The following is a 20,708-nucleotide window of genomic DNA, read 5'->3' on the forward strand; positions in this document are numbered from 1 at the left end:
CCGGACTGGAGTGCAGTGGCCAGATCTCAGCTCACTGCAAGCTCCGCCTCCCGGGTTTACGCCATTCTCCTGCCTCAGCCTCCCGAGTAGCTGGGACTACAGGCGCCCGCCACCTCGCCCGGCTAGTTTTTGTATTTTTAGTAGAGACGGGGTTTCACCGTGTTAGCCAGGATGGTCTCGATCTCCTGACCTCGTGATCCGCCCGTCTCGGCCTCCCAAAGTGCTGGGATTACAGGCTTGAGCCACCGCGCCCGGCCTTTTTTTTTTTTTTTAAAGGTAAAATGTTTGATTTGGGAAACAGTGGTCAGAGGATGAGTTTCAGGAAGTCCATGAATTCTCTGAAACTGCATGTACATTTTTCCCGGCAGAGCTTTCCCGGTTCTCAAAGAAGATTCATGACTTAACAGCATTAAGAACCTGGCATCCGGCCGGGCGCGGTGGCTCAAGCCTGTAATCCCAGCACTTTGGGAGGCCGAGGCGGGCGGATCACAAGGTCAGGAGGTCGAGACCATCCTGGCTAACACAGTGAAACCCCGTCTCCACTTAAAAAATACAAAAAATTAGCCGGGCGAGATGGCGGGCGCCTGTAGTCCCAGCTACTCGGGAGGCTGAGGCAGGAGAATGGCGGGAACCCGGGAGGCGGAGCTTGCAGTGAGCTGAGATCCGGCCACTGCACTCCAGCCTGGGCGACAGAGCGAGACTCCGTCTCAAAAAAAAAAAAAAAAAAAAAAAAAAAAAAAAAAAAAAAAAGAACCTGGCATTCGCCAGGAGTCACAACACTTGTAAAAACTGAATGGTAAACAAGCAGCAGCACCCGCCGCCACCCTGAAATTTCAGTAATAAGGTGATTTTTTGTTAAAGGCCATACAAATGGTCCGGAATATCTTAAGTTGCTAATCACGAAGAAAAACGTGTATACCAACACACACACAATAGATAACACTTGTCCTGTTATTTAAGATGAAGGATCTCACCAAGCAAAGCAGAAGATCAAGGACACAGAATGTACACTGTATGCAAAACCAGAAGCTAACAAGCATGTTGGGGTACTTCGGTAAGGTGAAACTTACAAGGTGGGGACAAAACTGGTAACCAAAGTCGTATTAAAAACCACAGTGAAACATAATGCAATTTGGAATAATAAACATGACAAAGGCATTATCTCAATAAAATAGTAAAGAAATTTTATTCACCTAAGGTGTTAGTATACCATTAAAATTAGGGAAGGAAGAAAATGTACATGGGCATAGCTTCAAAAATTCTGAAGAGTATTTCTGGGTATTTAGGTAGGACTTTAAGATTGAGGCCTGTGCGGTTTTTTAATGGGTCTAAAATTAAGACAATTCATGTCCTTTCCTTGATAGTATTTGCACAAATCATCATTACCAGTCATGACTGTGGTCAGATGCTGACTCCCAAGTAAGTCGAAGAGGGAGGCAAACAGAAGGAGAAGAGAAATCTTCCTGAGATATCTGGGTAAGACGTGGAAGAGGACAGGGAATTGAGGTTAAGGATTTGTGTATAGTGTACCTAACAAGATGCAGGTAATTTCATTCACCAGCAATCTTCTGGGGTGGGGGTGGGGGGGCAGGGGCAGGCGGGTGGGGAACACATTTCTATATACGGTAGATTTTTCTGGGAGTGAGACGTGAGACTTCCCCCTTAAGAACATGCTCAGGTACAACAGGTCACTAAATTGCCTCCTAATGTTCCATTGAATTAATGGTGAACTAGAGGACATTTTGCTGAGCAGTGATGGGATTGAGCCAGGGCCAGGGGAGGTGAGGGGATGGATTGTATATCTAGTACGCAAAAAGGAGTTGAGGTGACTGGGCCTTGAGAGGGGAGGACAAAGAGAAAAACCTGCATTGGTGGTTTGGCCAATAAGGTACTTCTGAGAACAAAACATCTAATAGGATGCACAGTGTGAGCTCTTCTCCTTTGCTTACACACTATCTTCAGTGAAGTCCAGATTGCTCAGGGGTGTTTGTGTGAATAGATTGTTTAGGAGAAGCCTGAAGGGGTGCCGAATTCTCTGTCAGGGCTGACAAGAGGTAAATGTGGAAATGAAATATGCAAATGTGGGAATCAGGCATGGAAGGGATAGGTGAGATCCAGGTTTCATGTGGGAAAGATATGGTCTGGGCACAATTCAATCTGTGCTCCAGCAATGAGAACAGGAGGAAGAGGGCGCACTTCACTTGTCATCAACCAAAGGGAAGAAGTAAATCAAACAGCTTCCCTTACCAAGAGTGTGACTGTTCGAGGCAGAGGTATCTGAAGGACGTGAAAACTCTGCAGTCATCTATTTGTACAACCCTTTTCTCAAGCCAAGTAGATAAACCTGGGAAGACACCTATATTAGAGTACAGAATAAACCCATTTGGTGAATGTATTTGGCTGTGATCAGTTCTGTTACCAAGGACATGATTTAAATTCATTATATTCAGATCTACGTAGAAATCAGTAATAGAATATGTGCAAAGGATTTCAGATAAGGCGGTAATGAATCTGCTTTTCTGCAGCACAGCACTGTGGTTAAGATCATCAACCAGGTTTGGAGTCTTGGCTCTCGCTCTTACTAGCTGTGTAATCATGGGTCAATTACTTAACACTGCCCCTTCCGCCCCTCCTTATCTTTTAAATTGGGGTAAGAATACCCACATCATTGATGGTTGCACCACTATATAAATTAAAAATCATTCAACTGAACACTTAAAACAGGTGCATTTTATAGTATGTAAATTATACCTTCATAAAGCTTTAAAAAAATGAGTACCCATCATAGAAATGATGTGAAAATTAAAATGTAAACTGGCACTGTGCCTGTCAGGTAGTAAACACTCAATAAATATTAGTGACTAATACTAGTGTAACAAAGATGAGGTTAAAGAACAATAAAGATATTTAAAGTTAAATTTTTTAAGAATTAAGGAATTACTGGGCTGGCTGAAACTTTAGCGATCATTTAGTTCAACTCTTCCATTTTACAGATGAGAAAATTGGAGACCAGCAGGTGAAGTGCCTTATTCAAGGTCTAGCACTAAGACCAGACCCCAGGCCTGCTGGACCCCCATTAGTGCAATTCCCACTAACACCCACTACCTCAGAAACATGGACACATGAAAAATGGAGGCTGTTTCCTTAAAGAAGAAATAAATATAGAACACAAAAAACATGCAGCGATGGTGAAGAAAGAATTTCAAGTCTGGGCATGGTAGCTCACACCTGTAATCTCAATACTTTGGGAAGTGTAGGCAAAAAGATCACTGGAGCCCAGGCGTTCAAGACCAGCCTGGGCAACACAGCAAGACCTTATCTCTGTTTTTTAAAAGTTATTCAAGAAAAAAGAACTTCAAGGCCAAGGGGGAAAACCAAGAGGCTGCCACATCCTGTCTTAGCCAGGGCCTCCAGTGGGGTCCAGGTAATGAGAACTGAAGTGCTCTGGCAAGGCCAGACCCTGGATTGTCATCAAGTGAACCGGCTCACCACTGGAGCCAGGTGCCTGGAGGAGGCGAAGCCACAGTCCCCTCTGCTACTTCCCGTCACAGTATCTGTCAGCAGTGGCAGGAGATGGGGCCAAAAAGGTATGCAGCAGAATTCTTAGGAGCAGTCAGTCTGAGAACCCCTGAAGCGTGGACAGCTCCTGAATAGCTGCTTCTGCCCATGCCAAGTAGTGTGACCTCAACTGTTTATCCCCTGTTGTTGCCTAATCGTCCCCTCTGGATGCTAAGGCCTTCACTTATAACCCTGTTGTAAATTGCCTGGCAGTTCCTCCATCATGGCAGCCCCTTCAGATGAATAAGGAAGCCTAACAGACTTATGAAATGACCCTGCTTCTTCATTAATGCTGCCATCTTCTAAAGTAACTCGATAGCAGGGCTGGAAGACTTTGAAGCTAATAAAAACTCACTAAATTATTCCAATGCTAAACAGTGGACAGGAGAATGAGGTGTGTCTTCTAAGTTATGACTTTCTAGTATTTCAGGGGGTAACATTCAGTGAGTCAACTCTGTCATTCTTAGGAGGTGGTGGAATCCTGTTCCCACAATTTTGCTGAAGAGTAATTTAGGAAAGATGGCTGGTACAGACCCTTAATGTTTGTTATGTGATCCACTGGGGGAGGAGAAGGGAAAGGAAGACTGGACAGAGGGGAAATTAAGGCCTGAAATAGCTTTTCTGATTTAACTCAGTACATTGAAACCTCTCAATGAATAATTCATAAAAGTGCCTCATTAGCACCTGCAGTCCTAGCTACTTGGAAGGCTGAGGCAGGAGGACTGCTCGAGCCCAGCAGTTCAAGGAAGCAGTCAGTTATGACTGTGCCACTGCATCCCATCCTGGGCAAAAGAGCAACACCCCAACACTTTAAAAAAAAAAAAAAGTGCCTCATCTTCTTCAACCCACTGTTTAAGATCAGTGGGAGGACAGAGGTTCTGTCCATTCATTTGATTTGAATACTTGGGACACATATTATAAACAAATGAATACATTGGAGTTTAGCTTTTTCCCTAAAAACTTTCCTATTTTGCAGATTACTCCATACAGTGAACACTTTGATGTCGGAGGAGGTGAGAGCTCCGACTGAAAGTCTTCTGACATTCTTGGCACTCATAAGGCTTCTCTCCAGTGTGAATTCTCTGATGTATGATAAGTTGGGAATGCTGGCTAAATGTTTTCTCACACTCACTACATTCATAAGGTTTCTCTCCAATATGAATTTTCTGGTGGAGAAGCAGCTCAGAATTATCCCAAAAGGTTCTTGCACACTCATTACACTGATGGGGTTTCTCTCCAGTATGAATTCTCTGGTGGACAATCAGGTGAGAGGTCCGCCTGAAAGCCTTGCCACACTCAAAGCATTCATAGGGTTTCTCTCCAGTGTGAATTCTCTCGTGTCTAAGAAGTTCTGAGTTTCCCCTGAAGGCCTTGCCACATTCCTTACATACATAGGGCTTCTCACCAGTATGAATTCTAATATGTCTAATAATCTCTGAGTTCTGGCCAAAAGTTTTCCCACATTCATTACATTCATAGGGTTTGTCCCCTGTATGAATTCTCTGATGCCGGATAAGCTCTGAACTCTGACCAAAGCCCTTCCCACATTCATTACACAGATACGGTTTTTCTCCAGTATGAATTTTCTGGTGTCTGATAAGGCCTGAGCTATGCTTGAAGGCTTTGCCACACTCGTTGCATTCATGGTATCTTTCTTCAGTATGAATTCTCTGATGCTGAATAAGCTGTGAACTAACCCTAAAGGTCTTCCCACATTCATTACATTCATACGGTTTCTCTCCAGTATGGATTCTCTGGTGTAGAATAAGGGCTGAATTTTGACTGAAGGCTTTACCACATTCTTCACATTTATAGGGCCTCTCTCCAGTATGAATTCTATGATGGTGGATAAGATGTGAACTCTGAATGAAGGCCTTTCCACATTCATTACAAGCAAAGGGTTTTTCTCCAGCATGAATTCTCAGGTGCCGTCGAAGGCTTGAATTAGTTCCGAATGTCTTTCCACATTCTTGGCATTCAAAGGGTTTTTCTCCACTGTGAACTCTCATATGCTGGATGAGATGTGAGTTCTGATTAAAGGCTTTCCCACATTCTTTACACGTGTGAGGCTTTTCTCCCACAGAACTTCTCTGTGTTTTGTGAGATTCTAAAATCTCTATGAAGTTTTGGCCAGAGGTAGCAAATGCGCTCACTCCGTCTGTTGTAGTAGCTCCCTGATGTGTAACCAGATTTGCGCTGGGACTGCAGCCTCTCTCACTCTCATTATTCTCCTGGTCTTTCTCACTTGAGGGTGATTTCTTAAAGATCATCAACCCTGATGGAAAGTCTCTCTCCTGAGGAGATATCTGCTCTAGAACCTCTTCCATGGACTCCTTTCTCGAATGTCCCTCCAACCTGTCTTCTTCACATCCTGCTCCAAACTCATGACCTTGGTAAACCAGTTTTGGAAATTTTTCTAATATTGACCCATGTGGCTCAGATTCTTCAGAAATTTCTTCCTTGGGAATCACCTCCTTGTTCTCAGTCCCCATCTCACAATCTGAAATGAGAAAGGGTAAGTATGTGAAGGGACCGTATCATAGTTAAATGAAGCTAACACTGTAGGACAACAGAGCTTTGATGTAGTTCTCATAGCACTCAAAAACACTCTTGGTAAGGGGAAGAGGGCAGCAGCTGAGGCAGGGGGATTGCTTGAGCCTGGGGAGGTCAAGGCTGCAGTGAGCTGAAACGCACCACTGCACTTCAGCCTGAGTGACAAAGCAAGACCCTGTCTCAGAACAACAAAACAGTCTTGGTATCTGGTGACATGACAGCACACTGCCAAAAAGAAAGTAAAGATTTAGGATTATGGTGGACATGCTAAACAGTGGATGCTGACTAACAGGAGTGAGAAGAGATTTCAAGAGAGAAGTAGGAAATGGATGGTAAGGAGATGCTGATTTAAAAAATGTTCCATAATATTAATGGTGAGTTGGGATAGAACCTGAAGGTGATAAAGAAAACATCTAGGGAAAATGGTGGCCATATTAATAGATAGGTATATGATAAATGCTGAAAGAAGGGACAGAAATGACGTGGTGGTTCACAGCCTGTAATCCCAGCACTTTGGGAGGCCGAGGCGGGCGGATCACTTGAGCTCAGGAGTTCAAAACCAACCTGGACAACATGGTGAAACCGTGTCTACTAAAAATACAAAAATTAGCTGGGCACAGTGGCGGGCACCTGTATTCCCAGCTTCTTGGGGGGCTGAGGCAGGACAATCACTTGAACCAGGGAGGCAGAGGTTGCAGTGAGTCGAGACTGCACCACTGCATTCCAGCCTGTGTGACAGAGTCAGACCCTGTCTCAAAAAAAAAGGACAAGTTAATAGAAATAACTTTTGGGTGTGTGGGGAAGTAACGGCAAAACAAGTAACAAGACGACTATTCTTAGTCCTGTTCTCTGATACTCATCAGCTGTGTAGAGCAGGAGAGGGGATATACGGGGCTTACCCCTTCAAAAGGTGAATGTGTCTTAAATGAAACTAGCACAGAAGCACCACCTTTGACTCCCTGACATTCGGAGCCACTGGCTTTAATCTTCTCCAGATGGCTAGTGAATTGTGTCAATACCATTTATTGAATAATTCTCTCCCCTACTGATTTAAAATGCCACCTACGCCATAGTCTGAATATCCATCTATATTTGGGCCAACTTCCAGATTCTATTCAGTTCCACTGATCTGTGTCTTCTCTAATATCAAACAGTTCAGCCTGTTAGCTTTATTAACATTTTTAATATATGCTAGAGAAAGTTCTCTCTCAGTTTTCTTTTTCACACCTTTCCTGTCTATTCTCATATCTTCCCAAGTAAACGTTAGTATAAATTTATAGTCCAAACTTATTCTGATGTTGTTTTTATGTTCATCATGTCTCTGTACCTCTTTTCCTTTAGTGAGTTTTTCTTACATTTTGTAACTGGCTATTACTTTTATATATACCAATGCTGTTGATCATTACATATTAATTTTGTAATCAGCTCTCTTATAGTATTTTCTTAATACCTTCATAAATCTTAAAGAGTACATTTTTCGGCCAGGCGCAGTGGCTCACACCTGTAATCCCAGCACTTTGGGAGGCCGAGGCGGGCAGATCACAAGGTCAGGAGATCGAGACCATCCTAGCTAACATGGTGAAACCCCATCTCTACTGAAAATACAAAAAAATTAGCCAGGCGTGGTGGCAGGCACCCGTGGTCCCAGCTACTTGGGAGGCTGAGGCAGGAGAATGGCGTGAACCCGGGAGACGGAGCTTGTAGGGAGCCGAGATGGCGCCACTGCACTCCAGCCTGGGCGACAGAGCGAGACTCTGTCTCAAAAAAAAAAAAAAAAAAAATTGGCCAGGGGCAGAGGCATGTGTCTGTAGTCTCAGCTACTGGGGAGGCTGAGGTAGGAGGGTCAGTTGAGCCCAGGAGGTCAAGGCTGCAATGAGCCGTGATCGTGCCACTGCACTCCAGCCTGGGCAACAGAACAAGACACCTTGTTTCTTGGGTGGCGGTGGGGGGCAGGGGGAGTATATTTTAAAAATTTTTATAAAGATTTTTAGTTGTGGCAAAAATGTTTAGTTGCCTACCCCAATATCTCTTATTCCCCACTGCCTTATAACCGAATAATAAATTTATGTAGTGTGGCAATTACCCTAGCAATAAAAACACATTCCCCAGCTTTTTAATTTTTGCAGTTGGGATTGGCCACATGATCATATTCTACCCAATGAGACAGTGAGATGCAAATGAAACCACATGGGACTACTAGGAAATCTAAAGGATGAGGGGATACATTTATTCCAGCTTGCTTTCCATGCTGTTCCCAGAGCATGATGTGATAGCTGGACACCATCCTAGACCATGAGTATACTGGTATACCCTAGGACTGGGGATCACAGCTGGAAGGAACCTGGGTCCCTGATGACTCCATGGCACTGCCACACCATTCCTGGAATGCCAGCCTCTGGACTTCATTTATCCAAGAGAGAAATAAGCTTTTGCCTTGCTTAAGATATTGGGGGGGTTTTGTTATTATACGAGGCCAAACCTATTCCTAATAAAATTGTCCTGGGGATTTAGCTGTCCCCACCACAGACAAGGGGTCCAAATGCCAGGAGAATAAGCCTCACCTTTGTTCAGATGGTAAACAACCTGGAACTAATATTCAAGTGGCCTTTGCTTAGGGCAGAATATTTGTGCACTACAGCAAATCTGAGGAATACAATCCTCCCGTCAGTGAGAGTGTTCATTGTGGAAGGTGATTCTCAAGGGGGTGTGGGCATGTATGGAACTTCATCCTTCAGACAATGCACAACTATGGGATGGTTTTTTTTAACCAAGGAGTTATGCCGGGTGCGGTGGCTCACGCCTGTAATCCCAGCACTTTGGGAGGCCGAGGCGGGTGGATCACGAGGTCAGGAGATCAAGACCATCCTGGTGAACACGGTAAAACCCCGTCTCTACTGAAAATACAAAAAAAAATTAGCCAGGCATGGTGGCGGGTGCCTGTTGTCACAGCTTCTAGGGAGACTGAGGCAGGAGAATGGCGTAAACCCGGGAGGTGGCCGAGCTTGCAGTGAGCGGAGATCGCACCACTGCACTCCAGCCTGGGCAACAGAGCGAGACTCCGACTCAAAAAAAAAAAAAAAAAATCGGCCGGGTGCTGTGGCTCAAGCCTGTAATCCCAGCACTTTGGGAGGCCGAGATGGGCGGATCATGAGGTCAGGAGATTGAGACCATCCTGGCGAACACGGTGAAACCCTGTCTCTACTAAAAATACAAAAAAACTAGCCGGGCGAGGTGGCGGGCGCCTGTAGTCCCAGCTACTCGGGAGGCTGAGGCAGAGGAATGGCGGGAACCTGGGAGGCGGAGCTTGCAGTGAGCCGAGATCACGCCACTGCACTCCAGCCTGGGCGACAGAGCGAGATTCCGTCTCAAAAAAAAAGAAAAAAAAGAAAATGTCTACTGAGACAATAGAGAATCATATATGAACTGTGAGCACAGATTCAGGGGAATGACAGAAGCAAAAATCAGCTGGTAGTGGACTGAATAATGAATTTGCTGCTGCTTTAAAAAAAAAAAAAAAAAAAAGTGGCCGGGTGCGGTGGCTCAAGCCTGTAATCCCAGCACTTTGGGAGGCCGAGACGGGTGGATCACAAGGTCAGGAGATCGAGACCATCCTGGCTAACACGGTGAAACCCCCGTCTCTACTAAAAAATACAAAAAACTAGCTGGTCGAGGTGGCGGGCGCCTGTAGTCCCAGCTACTCGGGAGGCTGAGGCAGGAGAATGGCAGTGAACCCGGGAGGCAGAGCTTGCAGTGAGCTGAGATCCGGCCACTGCACTCCAGCCTGGGCGACAGAGCGAGACTCCGTCTCAAAAAAAAAAAAAAAAAAAAAAGTGGATGAAAGGAGAAGACCAAGATAGTGTTATAGAGAATGGCTTTTCTCTGATGAGATACGGACATGTTTACATTAGAAGGAATAGTTCCAGCAGAAAGACAGGGGTTAAGAGTGAAGAAAGGATGAGATCACTGAAGAAAAAAGACTCTGAGCAGCAGAGGAGGCTGCAGTCATGTGGTAAGGGAAGGGGAAAGGTAGAGATTTGGGGGTGACTTTGGACTCCCCTTCTCTCTGCCCAGCCTCCGTTATCCACAGGATGTTGGTTACTAACACCATCTGGCTCAGGCACCTCCAGTCACTCATCAGGGAAGCCCTGGCAATGTCCCCTCCCCAGACACCTGGAAGGAACCTGATCTACTGGAATCCTGAAGTCTTAGAAGCTCTTTGTGCTGCACCCAAAAATGAAATGCAACTTTCTTCAACTTTCCCCATCGCAGCATCTTCTCTCATTTTCCCATGAAGTAAGAGAGGGCACCTTAAAACTGTACTTCTCCTTTTTGTTGAACTCTTTGAAAACGACAGGTAATGTATATCTATACCATTGTAAGAATCCACTGTCAGCCAGGCGCGGTGGCTCAAGCCTGTAATCCCAGCACTTTGGGAGGCCGAGACGGGCGGATCACGAGGTCAGGAGATCAAGACCATCCGGGCTAACACGGTGAAACCCCGTCTCTACTAATAATACAAAAAAACTAGCCGGGCGAGGTGGCGGGCGCCTGTAGTCCCAGCTACTCGGGAGGCTGAGGCAGGAGAATGGCGTAAACCCGGGAGGCGGAGCTTGCAGTGAGCTGAGATCCGGCCACTGCACTCCAGCCTGGGCGACAGAGCCAGACTCCGTCTCAAAAAAAAAAAAAAAAGAATCTACTGTCGAGAATTTAGCTGTCTTCTTCCTCCATGGTACCATCTGAGTTGGGAAGTACTGTCTTAAATACATTCTCTGTCATCCCTACCCAAGAGCAAGTTCCACAAGCTGCCATTTCAGTCTCCATCTGTTTCCAACCCCCTCTCTGGTCTTTCCTTTTCATCCTCATGCCTCCTATAGTTGCTTCTTTTCCATCATCTAGTTCTTTACAAAATCAGCATTCATAGAGCTGACATGTGTACCACAATAAATGGAAAATCACTGTTTCTTAGGTATATATTTATCCCCAGTCAAGTAACCAGGACTTAGTTTAAAACTCAAATTCAGGGCCGGGCGTGGTGGCTCACGCCTATAATCCCAGCGCTTTGGGAGGCAGAGGTGGGCGGATCACGAGGTCAGGAGATCCAGACCATCCTGCCTAACACGGTGAAACTCCATCTCTACTAAAAATACAAAAAAATTAGCTGGGCGTGGTGGTGGGCACCTGTAGTCCCAGCTACTCAGGAGGCTGAGGCAGGAGAATGGCGTGAACCCAGGAGATGGAGCTTGCAGTGAGCCGAGATTGTGCCACTATACTCCAGCTTGGGCGACACAGCGAGCCTCCATCTCAAAAAACAAAACAAAACAAAACAAAACTGCAATTCAGAAAGTCTCCCCTGGCCAGGCGTGGTGGCTCATGCCTGTAATCCCAGCACTTTGGGAGACTGAGGCAGGCAGATCACCTGAGGTCAGGAGTTCAAGACCAGCCTGGCCAACATGGTGAAACCCTGTCTCTACTAAAAATACACACACAAAAATTAGCCGGGCGTGGTGGTGTGCATCTGTAGTCCCAGCTACTGGGGAGGGTGAGGCAGGAGAATCACTTGAGCCCAGGAGGCACAGGTTGTAGTGAGCCAAGATCACTCCACTGTACTCCAGCCTGGGCAACAGAGCAAGACTCGGTCTCAAAAAAACACAGAAAGTCGACCGGGTGCGGTGGGTCAAGCCTGTAATCCCAGCACTTTGGGAGGCCGAGACAGGTGGATCGCGAGGTCAGGAGATCGAGACCATCCTGGCTAACACGGCGAAACCCCGTCTCTACTAAAAAATACAAAAAACTAGCCCGGCGAGTTGGCGGGCACCTGTAGTCCCAGCTACTCGGGAGGCTGAGGCAGGAGAATGGCGTAAACCCGGGAGGCGGAGCTTGCAGCGAGCTGAGATCCGGCCACTGTGCTCCAGCCTGGGCGACAGAGCGAGACTCCGTCTCAAAAAAAAAAAAAAAACACACACACAGAAAGCCTTCCCCAACTAAATCTTACCTGCTGTGATCATTATTTTACTTTGCATTCTGCCAGCAACACAATATCAATGTCATTTGTTAAATACTGCCTTTTTTTTTTTTTTTTTTTTTTTTTTTTTGAGACGGAGTCTCGCTCTGTCGCCCAGGCTGGAGTGCAGTGGCCGGATCTCAGCTCACTGCAAACTCCGCCCCCCGGGTTTACACCATTCTCCTGCCTCAGCCTCCCGAGTAGCTGGGACTACAGGCGCCCACCACCACGCCCCGCTAGTTTTTTTTTTTTTTGTATTTTTTAGTAGAGACGGGGTTTCACCGTGTTAGCCAGGATGGTCTCGATCTCCTGACCTCGTGATCTGCCCGTCTCGGCCTCCCAAAGTGCTGGGATTACAGGCTTGAGCCACCGCGCCTGGCCAAGAAATAAAATTTCTAAAGGACCATATTACCTAGATGAGAATCTACATGAGCTGGGCATGGTAGCTCACGCCTGTAATCCCAGCACTTCAGGAGGCTGAGGCAGGCAGGTCACTTGAGGTCAGGAGTTCAAGACCAGCCTGGCCAACATGGTGAAACCTCATCTCTACAAAAATACAAAAATTGGCTGGGCATGATGGTGAGTGCCTATAATCCCAGCTACTCGGGAGGGTGAGGCAGGAGAATCGCTTGAACCTGGGAGGTGGAGTATGCAGTGAGCTGAGATCGCGCCATTGTACTCCAGCCTGGGCGACAGAGCCGGACTCCATCTGAAAAGAAAAAAGAAAGGAAAGGAAAGGAAAGGAAAGGAAAAGGAAAGGAAAAGGAAAAGGAAAAGGAAGGGAAGGGAAGGGAAGGGAAAATCTACATGGAAATCCACATAAAACCCTGAAAATTGCTTAGTAGCCCTGAAATTGTGGCAGGAAGATCTTGTTAGATGAATGTCTCTTAAACAATGGTTCTTGGTTTGGAACTAGGCTAGCTGCATAAGAATCCACTGAGAAATCTGTTAAAAACACTAATTTCCAGGTCCCGTCTCAGATGTCTCAGAATCAGAATCTCTAGTGGGGCCAAGAGATCTCTATTTTAAACAAGTGCCCTAGGTGATTCTGATGCCCAGCCAGGTTTGAAAACCACTGTTACAAAGTCTTTTTTTTTTTTTTTGAGATGGAGTTTCGCTCTTGTTCCCCAACTGGAGTGCAGTGGTGTAATCTCGGCTCACTGCAACCTCCACCTCCCGGGTTCAAGTAATTCTCGTGCTTCAGCCTCTCAAGTAGCTGGGATTACAGGCATGCACCACCCTGCCCGGCTAATTTTGTATTTTTAGAAGAGACAGGGTTTCTCCATGTCAGTCAGGCTGGTCTGGAACTCCTGACCTCAGGTGATCCACCCACCTCGGCCTCCCAAAGTGCTGGGATTACAAGCGTGAGCCACTGCGCCTGGCCTACAAAGTCTTAATGACTGGAGTTATCCTACTCTTAATGTGGTGTATCCATCTCTCCCCAAAATCTGGCCTACAGACAGATCAACACAGGGGTCAAGCAGCAGAATTATGATACATTGCCAGTTCCTGCTTGGACTTTTTTCCTCTTCTCAATCTAGATTGCCCCTGCCCTCCCCTAAACCTGAGAGCAGACAGGGCAGATAGAATACAACTGACGCTGGGCGCGGTGGCTCACGCCTGTAATCCCAGCACTTTGGGAGGCCGAGGCGGGTGGATCACAAGGTCAGGAGATCAAGGCCATCCTGGCTCACACGGTGAAACCCCGTCTCTACTAAAAATACAAAAAATTAGCCGGGCGAGGTGGCGGGCGCCTGTAGTTCCAGCTACTCGGGAGGCTGAGGCAGGAGAATGGCGTGAACCCGGGAGGCGGAGCTTGCAGTGAGCTGAGATCACGCCACTGCACTCCAGCCTGGGCGACAGAGCGAGACTCCGTCTCAAAAAAAAAAAAAAAAAAGAATACAACTGACTGCTTACCTTTTCTCAGTTAAAAACCACCTTTCTGTTATGCTTATCAAACTGACTCTAGTTACTGTAACTGGACCTGATTTTGCCCAAACTGCATAAATCTACATTTACAGCAATCTCTTATGATAGCAATATCACAACTTTTTGAACTTATCTGCCAAAAAGCCACACGGTGATTTGTAGTAAAACATTACAGCATAATCTGTCAGCTGACTGACAACCTGATTACATATTTTAAAAATTTTGTCTACTTAAGGTTACCATGGTGCATCACTCTGTGGTGGAAAATCCTCTAGCGTGCCATACAGAGATAATTTGTTGCGTTTGTTGGACCTTTTGCAATACAAGTCCCAATCTTTGCTCCCGCAAAAATTTTACTTTATTTTTTGAGATAGGGTCTCTTATTCTATCACCCAGGCTGGAGTGCAGTGGTGCAATCACAGCTCACTGCAGCCTTGACCTCCCAGCCTCAGGTAATCCTCCCACCTCAGCCACCCAGGTAACCTGGGACTACAGGCATGCATCACCGTGCCCAGCTAATTTTTTTGTAATTTTTCTAGAGACAGGTTTCACCATGTTGGCCAGTCTGGTCTCAAACTCCTGGGCTTAAGTGATGTGCCCACCTTAGTCTCTCAAAGTGCCAGGATTATAGGCGTGCCCAGCCCCTATAATTTAAAAAAAAAATTTAAAATATGTATTTACTGATATATAATCCCAGTACTTTGGGAGGCTGAGGCGGGTGGATCACGAGGTCAGGAGATCGAGACCATCCTGGCTAACATGGTAAAACCCTGTCTCTACTAAAAACACAAAAAATTAGCCAGGCATGGTGACGGGCACCTGTAGTCCCAGCTATTTGGGAGGCTGAGGCAGGAGAATGGCATTAACCCTGGGGAGGCGGAGCTTGCAGTGAGCGGAGAACCACATTCCAGCCCAAGCTACCACACTCCAGCCCAAGCAACAGAGTGCAACTCTGTCTCAAATAAACAAACAAAGAACAGAAACAGAAAAAACATTTGGATTTCAATGTAGCTTGCACAAGGGTGGGATAAATATGGAAGGGGGGAATATGAGCAAGGCAGCACTGACATTTTGATGTGGAGGGTAATGATAAGCTCTCACTAAGTGCTAAGCAACGTACAGACATTAACCCTCACCACCTCCTGATGAAACAAGCACACTGGAGAGCATCAGAGTGAAGAGGGGCCAATCACCATGCTCTCCTGACTTCTTTCAGTGGCAGTTTTGGCAGCCTGAGAATCCAGGGAGGTGTGTGGTGGAAGACTGAGGAGGTGAGGCCTAGGGAGGTTAGTCAGGACAGAGCTGAGATGACTGAGTGAGACAGGCATGGAAATGAAGTGGGGCTCGGAGGAGTGGGGTGCTAACAGAAGGTTCCAGAGACGGTGAAGGATGTGACGAGCACCTTCTTTGTGCTCCAAGGAAAGGTAACCAAGGGAAGGTATCTGGGAAGCTGGGATGAGGCTTTATTTTGAAAATTTTTAATACCTCAAAAATAATATCCTTTGAAACTCATTAAAATGTATGAGAAATGGAAATGTTTCGGATGTCAACTTGCAAGTGTATAAAGAGATACAAACCTTCCAAAATTATTTTACAGGGTATGTGAGCAAAAATATTTGCAGTGGCTTTGCTTTCCTTGCCAGAGATCTAACCTCATCCAAGAGCTCCAGCAGTACACTCCAACTGAGTTAACCCAGTCAAATAAATGCCCTAATTCTCGCAAGGCACTGGTTCAGAAACAGCAAGGATTCGGGAATTCCTGGTTCAGAAATGCACATCCACCTTCATCTGGGTCAATATTTTGAGGAAGTTTGCTGGGAGCTTCTGAGAATAGTTTCCTGCCATCCTGAGAGAACTATATGATAATACTTCCATATATTATTGCCTGTATCTGCTGCTGCCATCCCACTACCAATCTGTGGATGAGGGCAGCTAAAGAAAACAAGAGAGATACTGGCCAGGCACGCTGGCTCACGCCTGTAATCCCAGCACTTTGGGAGGCTGAGGCAGGCGGATCACGAGGTCAGGAGATCAAGACCATCCTGGCTAACACGGTGAAACCCCGTCTCTACTAAAAATACAAAAATTAGACGGGCGAGGTGGCGGGCGCCTGTAGTCCCAGCTACTCGGGAGGCTGAGGCAGGAGAATGGCGTGAACCCGGGAGGCGGAGCTTGCAGTGAGCCGAGATCGTGCCACTGCACTCCAGCCTGGGCGACAGAGCGAGACTCCGCCTCAATAAAAAAAAAAAAAAGAAAGAAAAAGGAAGAAAGAAAAACAAGGGAGATGCTGCCAGGATTAAATCTGTCCTGAAACCCCTATACCTCTTTTTTTTTTCTTTTCTTTTGAGACAGAGCCTCGCTCTGTTTCCCACACGGGAGTGCAATGGCAATCTCGGCTCACTGCAACCTCCGCCTTCAAGGCTCAGGCGATTCTCCCGCCTCAGCCTCCCAAGTAGCTGGTATTACAGGCATCCATCACCAGGCCTGGCTAATTTTGTATTTTTAGTAGAAACGGGGTTTCACCATGTTGGCCAGGCTAGTCTCGAGCTCCTGACCTCAGGTGATCCACCTGCCTCAGCCTCCCAAAGTGCTGGAATTACAGGCATGAGCCAACACGCCCGGCCTATACCTCTTGACTTCCAATTATGAGAGCCTATATACTTACGAATTTTAAAGCCAGCTTGAGTGGGGTTGTGTTACTTACAGACAAAAGCATCTTAACTGATGCAAATGATTTTCCTTAATCTCTGAAAGGCCAGATCCTACCAGATATTCCATATTTAGTACAAGGATCACCTCCTTCTCAAAGTCTTCGCTAACATCTGCAGGAAAGAGGTTCTCTCTTGGTCCTCTGAGCCAGCATTTCATTGGTCCTTTTCTCTCTTTCACTGTACTATAGTTATCATGTTGCTTCCTGTTTATTGCACCCCAAAGCCTACAGAATAAAAACTCCTTCCCGGCCGGGCGCGGTGGCTCAAGCCTGTAATCCCAGCACTTTGGGAGGCCGAGACGGGCGAATCACGAGGTCAGGAGATCGAGACCATCCTGGCTAACACGGTGAAACCCCGTCTCTACTAAAAATACAAAAACTAGCTGGGCGAGGTGGCGGGCGCCTGTAGTCCCAGCTACTCGGGAGGCTGAGGCAGGAGAATGGCGTAAACCCGGGAGGCGGAGCTTGCAGTGAGCTGAGATCTGGCCACCGCACTCCAGTCCGGGCGACAGAGCGAGACTCCGCCTCAAAAAAAAAAAAAAAAAAAAAAAAAAAAAACTCCTTCCCATGGCTCATAATGTGCCCCCGAAGAAAGCCCATTTCCCTTTCTCATCTCCTGTCCCACACCCTCCATTAACTGCTGGAAGGTGCAGTCATGCTCAGTGTCCTGCAGTTTAAACATTTTCTTTTTTTTTTTTTTTTTTTTTTTTTTTGAGATGGAGTCTCGCTCTGTCGCCCAGGCTGGAGTGCAGTGGCCGGATCTCCGCTCACTGGAAGCGCCGCCTCCCGGGTTTACGCCATTCTCCTGCCTCAGCCTCCCGATCTTTTTTTTTTTTGAGATGGAGTCTCTCTCTGTCGCCCAGGCTGGAGTGCAGTGGCGTGACCTCGGCTCACTGCAAGCTCAGCCTCCCAGGTTCACACCATTCTCCTGCCTCAGCCTCCATAGTAGTTGGGACTATAGGCCTGTGCCACCATGCCCGGCTAATTTTTTTTGTATTTTTAGTAGAGATAGGGTCTCACCATATTAGCCAGGATGGTCTCGATCTCCTGACCTCGTGATCTGCCCGCCTTGGCCTCCCAAAGTGCTGTGATTACAGGCGTGAGCCACCGTGCCCAGCCTAAACATTTTCTTTTTTTTTTCTTGAGACGGAGTCTCGCTCTGTCGCCCGGGCTGGAGTGCAGTGGCCGGATCTCAGCTCACTGCAAGCTCCGCCTCCCGGGTTTATGCCATTCTCCCGCCTCAGCCTCCCGAGTAGCTGGGACTACAGGCACCCGTCACCTTGCCCGGCTAGTTTTTTGTATTTTTTAATAGAGACGGGGTTTCACCGGGTTAGCCAGGATGGTCTCGATCTCCTGACCTCGTGATCCGCCCGTCTCGGCCTCCCGAAGTGCTGGGATTACAGGTTTGAGTCACCGTGCCCGGCAACATTTTCTATTCTTTAAAGCTTCTTTGCCTTTGAGAACAAGTTATTCCCGCTTCCTGAAAATCTACTGCCTACTTTATGCACTTCACAAGCATCTCCAAGCCTTGGCTGAGGCATGGACAGACTCCCTCCGTTTTTGTTTTTTTTTTGTTTTTTTTTTTTTTTTGAGACGGAGTCTTGCTCTGTCGCCCAGGCTGGAGTGCAGTGGCCGGATCTCGGCTCACTGCAAGCTCCGCCTCCCGGATCCATGCCATTCTCCTGGCTCAGCCTCCCCAGTAGCTGGGACTACAGGCACCCACCACCATGCCCGGCTAGTTTTTTTTTTGTATTTTTTTAGTAGAGACGGGGTTTCACCGTGTTAGCCAGGATGGTCTCAATCTCCTGACCTCATGATCCGCCCGTCTCGGCCTCCCAAAGTGCTGGGATTACAGGCTTGAGCCACTGCAGCCCGGCCTGGAGTATCACTTCTTCATCTAGACTGGAGTGCAGTAATGTGATCTCGGCTTACTGCAACCTCCGCCTCCCAGGTTCAAGTGATTCTCCTGCCTCTCCTGGCTCAGTCTCCCACATAGCTGGGATTACAGGTGTGCGCCACCATGCTTGGCTAATTATTGTATTTTTAGTACAGACAGGGTTTCACCATGTTCGCCAGGCTGGTCTCAAACTCCTGACCTCAGGTGAGCCGCCCACTTTGGCCTCCCAAAGTGCTGGGATTACAGGTATGAGCTATCACACCCGGCTGACCCTCTCCATTTTCTTCCCTGACCCCCATGCTCTAAGGCAGACAGCTACTCCTTCACCTTGTAGCAGCTACCCCACTGCATTATTAGTTTTCATACCTATTTGCTTCTCTAGACCATAAGCAAGGATGCTGTTCCATTCATCCTGGTATTCTGGGTACCTAGCATATTTCAGATACCTGGTAAATGTTAAGTAAACTTGTGTAACTGTCTTATGTATATATAATGAATCTGCAATACCTCCCTTTTTTCTGAGACAGGGTCTTGGCTCTATTGCCCAGACTCACTGCAGCTTCAACTTCTTAGGCTCAAGAAAATCCTCCCACATCAGTCTCCCAAGTAGCTGGGACTACAAGCATGCGCCACCACACCCAACTAATTTCTTTATTTTTTGTACAGATGGTGTCTCACTATGTTGCCCAGGCTGGTCTTGAACTCCTGGGCTGAAGTGATCCTCCCGCCAAGGCCTCCCAAAATGCTGAGATTACAGGCATGAGCCACTGCACCCAGCCTCTGCAATACTCTTGATGGCTAACTGGATATTTCATTCATCATTGTATCTAAAGAGCCTAGGATAATGTCTGACACATAGCTGCTGTCAATAACTGTAAAAATAAGTTCCTTCTCCCAATCTGGGTGATATTTAATTTATGACACTGTTATCCTCCTTTCCTCTCTTCTCCCTCTGGTACCCATAATAGGGCTCTATCTTTGCAGGTCAAACCTGTCTCCTTTTCACAACCACCCCTCATAATCCAATATCCTGTCTAGCAGCACAGGGCACAATCTGCCACTGGGGCCTTAAGTTTGTGACACTGCCCGCCATTTCGTCCTAGCGGTTTACTTGGGGGTGGAATGTCTGAGAAAACCACAGCTCCCACGGGTCCCCACCTCGGGACATAAGGGAGTGTCCTGCTTCTCCCGCCCCCACGGCTGACAGGCACCAAACCAGAGCTGGGACGGTCCCTGGCGGTGTCCAGGCGCCACCCTGTCCGCGTGCAGGTGGAAATGAAGGCCTGGGGGCGGGGGCAATGGAGGGAGGCATAAACTTCAAGGTCACAAACCGAACCCCAGTCAGAACGGGCCTAAACGTAGGGTTTCCGCTCGGCTCTCTAGGGAGTTGGGAGCCCTGCCCCCGCCTACCCCTACAGCCGCGACGGAATGAGGTCTCACCGCAGGCCGCTACCGCCCCGCGCTCGCTCACTCCGCTCAGGCTCCGCGCTGCTGGGCCGCTCGCACAGAGCCCGCAGCTGTTGTCCCGGTGTCACTGGCGACGGGCATCGGCCACTTCCGGTACCCGGGCGGCACTCCAGCCAATCGGCGCGCGTTGCACTCCGCTGGAGGAACAGGTGGTGAGCGTACGAACGCCCCCTTGCCTTTACCGGCTTTGCTTTTTGCCGGTTCTCGCCCTAGCCCTAGCTCCACGTCGCCGCCGCCAAACAAGCCGGCTCCCTGGAACAGCAAAGTGCACCCGTCGACGCCCACTTCAGCCCCGGGATCACTGACGAACTGAGTCCTCCGGGTTTCCTAGAACGGCTCCGGGGATGAACTTCCGCTCCGCGATCTGCCTCTCTGCGCCCTGGTGTCGCTCCCCACGCTATTGCGCTGTGCTGAAGAACTCGGGAATCTGCTTCACGTTCTCCGCGGGGACGGATTGCGCTACCCTTTTAACTCTCCCAACCCGCGTCGTTCTTATCCCCGTCCTTCCCTTCCACAGACTCCGTGAGTCTGATAAACACAGGATGCAGACCCTGGGAACAGGCCGCTCCTCGCCGGGAGCGAAGGGAGACCTG

At 47.7% G+C, this 20,708-nt stretch overlaps 1 protein-coding gene across 1 annotated transcript; it reads right to left on the reverse strand.

The window, feature by feature from the left end:
* Positions 1-276: 276 nt before the first annotated feature.
* On the reverse strand, positions 277-20,416 carry ZFP3 (ZFP3 zinc finger protein). The gene is made up of 3 exons (XM_030924056.1): positions 20,089-20,416; positions 755-6,058; positions 277-417 (listed from the first exon to the last, which is right to left on the reverse strand). The coding sequence occupies exon 2, from the start codon at positions 6,048-6,050 to the stop codon at positions 4,536-4,538; it is 1,515 nt and encodes a 504-aa protein (XP_030779916.1). The 5' UTR covers positions 6,051-6,058; positions 20,089-20,416; the 3' UTR covers positions 277-417; positions 755-4,535.
* Between the last annotated feature and the right edge of the window lie 292 nt (positions 20,417-20,708).

This window comes from Rhinopithecus roxellana, chromosome 19, assembly GCF_007565055.1.
Source record: "Rhinopithecus roxellana isolate Shanxi Qingling chromosome 19, ASM756505v1, whole genome shotgun sequence".
NCBI classification, from domain to species: domain Eukaryota; kingdom Metazoa; phylum Chordata; class Mammalia; order Primates; family Cercopithecidae; genus Rhinopithecus; species Rhinopithecus roxellana.